The 3489-nt window shown below is 49.4% G+C and overlaps 1 protein-coding gene across 1 annotated transcript in view; it reads right to left on the minus strand.

Annotated features, from left to right (window-relative positions):
• LOC112547941 (homeobox protein Hox-A1-like) overlaps positions 1-3489 on the minus strand; it is a 5655-nt gene that overhangs the window by 2005 nt on the left and 161 nt on the right. The window contains 1 exon segment of the mRNA XM_025191487.1: positions 3415-3489. This exon segment is cut by the window's right edge and continues 29 nt beyond it. Coding sequence (XP_025047272.1) covers positions 3415-3489 — 75 coding nt within the window.

Here is a 3489-nt window from a genome sequence, read left to right on the forward strand (position 1 = left end):
GGGGGGGGGGGGCTTAAAAGCTTTCCACCCAGCCAAGTTTGCCGTGGGAGAACGCAGCAGCTACAGGGTTAAATTGGGGTGGGGGAGGGGTTGGCCTCCCCTGCGCTGCTGCGGACGGCTGGTTGGGGTGGGGGCATAGATGTGTGCATACGCACGTGGGAGGGGGTTGTAGCTTGCCTGCACTAGTGTGCATACGCACGTTGGAGAGCGTGTGCTGGATGTGTGCAAATGCATGTGTGCACATGTGAGTTAAGGGTGGGACTGCATGTGTGTAGCACAGATCTGGGCACGTGTGCGCTGGTGTACCTGTAGCCATGTGGGTGCACAAGTGTGTGTGTACAGGGGAGGGCTGTGTGTGTGTGGGGTGTTTCTGCCTGTGCGTGGGTGAGAGGCAAGGGTTTCGTAGGGCGATCTAGCTGGGGCGGTACACACGTATGTATGGCGTGTCTGCCTCTGCCAGCGTGTGCATGTGCGCAGTTGTGTCTGCATGCACAGACTTCTGTGCATACATGTCTATGTGCGTGCATGCATGTGTGTGTACCCCCAACAACACTTTTGTTGCACAGGCACTGGGACTTTCCCTGTTGGAATTACTGGGTGGTTTTTTGCAGAGAAGCTTTTAACACTGGCTCGAAATCAGCTCCCCCCACCTGCATTTACCTTCTCCCCCCAGTTCAATCCCCACCTCCCCACTAGGGGACTCCCAACACTTTCTCTGGACTGGGGGGGCTATGCTGCACCTGCCTTCCTGCCTTGCCCCCCCAAAAAACTCACTAACAGTAGGAGCTATTTAAGCCCTTCTCCCTGGCTATGAAGTGCACTGACCCCCGCTCTCCCCCTCCCCCCCACAAAAAACCCACAAAAAAGCCCAACAACAACAAAAGACATTGCTGTCCTTATTTGCCTTTTATTTTTTGGTCGTGCTAGTTTTGCAAATGATCCACCAACGGTGTCTAGGCTTGGATTAAAAAAATGCAAAGATGAGGGGGTGGGGACGGGGACTGCTCCATAACAGCAAAACAATTAGCAACAATTTCATAGATAGATAGATAGATCTGAGATACATAGATATATAGATGTATATGATCTAGATCTCTCTCTCTCTAGCTATATATAAATATATCTAGTTACACGTATCTAGATATAAATATCGATATATCTATATATCGATTTATAGAGATATATAGATAGATATCTAGATCATATATACCTATGTATCTCTCTTAGATATCTCTCTCTCTTAGCTATCTTTATCTAGATATAGATATAAAGATAGATATAGGTATCTATCTATCTATCTATCTATCTGTCTATGTGCATGGGGGTGGGTGACGATTCAGCGCTTCCCCTCCCTGCCCCGGAACAATACGAGACGCGAGGTGGCGATGGGACAAAGAGGATCCCCTGCCCCCCACCCCAAAAAGGAGGGGGGGAAGAAAAAAATAGCCTGGAAATATCGGGAACGCGACGCCACTGCCTCTATTATATTATCATTTTGTGCAGCTTTTCTCCCACCCCCGGGGGAAGTTTCTGGGTGCAGATCAAGAGAGAGAAGGGGAGTGGGGGAAGTGCACCGAAGTCCAAAGGTCCTCGCTGCCCCCCTGCAAAGTTTCAAAGTGGTTTTATTCGCAGAGCAAAGGCTGCAAAGTGTCTGCTCGCAGCTCCAACCACTTCCAGCTCCTCCGGGAGCAGCGATGCCGGGTTTCAATCCGAATTAGATGCAGTGAGTGAAAACTGCCCGCGTGCGCCCCGGCCCCGGCCCCGCGGAGCCGGCCCGGCTCGGCCCCTCCAGCGCGGCCACTTGCGGGAGGGCCCGTGCAGCGTGGGGGGACCCGAGCCCTGGCTCCGCCCGCACTTTGCAAGGGGAGAAATAAAGGCATCGGGGGAGAAACTTTGCAAGGACATTGCATTGTCGGTGTTCATGTCGTTAAAAGTTGGAGAGATCTAGATCTAGTTATCCACGGCTATAGCCACGCGCACACCTCCCGGTGTACTGTACAGGGGATGTTTAGCAGAGAAAAAAAAATCTCGAGGAGTACTCATGGATTTTTTTTAAGGATTATTACCGATTTCTTTAGGATTTCTTACGGAAATCTTTAGGATTGTTTATACATTTCTCTAGGATTGCTTATGGATTTCTCTAGGCTTGCTTATGGAAATCTTTAGGGTTTCTTATACATTTCTTGAGGATTACTTATAGATTTCTTTAGGGTTGCTTATGGAAAACTTTAGGATTGTTTATCAGTTTCTTTAGGGTTGCTTATGGAAAACTTTAGGATTGTTTATCAGTTTCTTTAGGGTTGCTTATGGAAAACTTTAGCATTGCTTATAAATTGCTTTAGGGTTGCTTATGGAAATCTTTAGGATTGCTTATGGAAATCTTCAGGGTTTTTTATACATTTCTTGAGGATTACTTATGGAAATCTTCAGGATTGCTTATAAATTTCTTTAGGGTTGTTTATGGATTTCTTTAGGATTGCTTATGGAAATCTTTAGGATTACCTATGGAACTATTTAGGATTGCTTATACATTTCTTTCGGGTGATTTAGGGATTTAGGATTACTTCTGCATTTTTTTAGGCTTGCTTCAAATCTTTCGGATTGCTTATATATTTCCTTAGGATTTCTTGTGGAGCAAAGATCCCGGTGTACTTGGAAGTTAGCAAGGCATTTGCAGTGATCGTGCCCCTAGTGCTTTTCTCGACACCTCCAGAACATGGCTAACATGTTGCTGAAGAAAGTTGGAAGCAAATGATGATGATAATAGTAGTAGTAGTAGTAGTAACAACATCCCGAGGGTTTGCTAAGGAAAAACTCCGGGTGAGTTGTGCAAACGCACCGACTTCTTTTTTTTTTTTTTTTTAGGAAGAGACCAAAACTTTTCCAGAGGCATCTCAGAGCCCCCCCAGCCCGCAGCCCGCGGCCAGACTTGCTAAGCACCCCCTGGATAAAACGAGACAGGAATACACTGCTTCTCGGTTGGCTTTTTTTTATCAGTAGCATCATTATTGCTTCGCGATTCCCGGCTAAGCCCCGGCCGACCCGCGAGCCGACTCCCTGCCCAGCGGAGAACCCACCCGAGACACCGGGGAGATATTTTCCTTTTTGCGGGCAGCCTTCAGAGAAGCGCACGAGGAAAACCCATCGGATTTCCACCAAAAAAAAGCGCCTCGGACCCACCCGGCTGCCACCAACACCCCGGAAGCACCGGCACTTTGCAGGCAACCAGGGGCGCGATCCCCGCCACGACCTCCCTGCAACCCCAAAAGAGGTCAAGCAACTTTCCCCCCCCCCTCCCTTAAAGTACTGGGTGGACTTTTAAAGGATGCAGCAAAAAGCGCGAGCCCGGAGACGAGCCGGGCGGGCGGCGGGGAGCGCGGGGAGCCCCCGGGCAGGGCGGCTGCTCGGACTCACCTGACTTGGGCGGGTTCCTCTTCAGTCTCATCCATTCAAAAGTTCCCGTGGCGTCCCGGGAGAGGCGGCTCCGCG

This window comes from Alligator sinensis, unplaced genomic scaffold, assembly GCF_000455745.1.
Source record: "Alligator sinensis unplaced genomic scaffold, ASM45574v1 scaffold149_1, whole genome shotgun sequence".
Taxonomy (NCBI): Eukaryota; Metazoa; Chordata; order Crocodylia; family Alligatoridae; genus Alligator; species Alligator sinensis.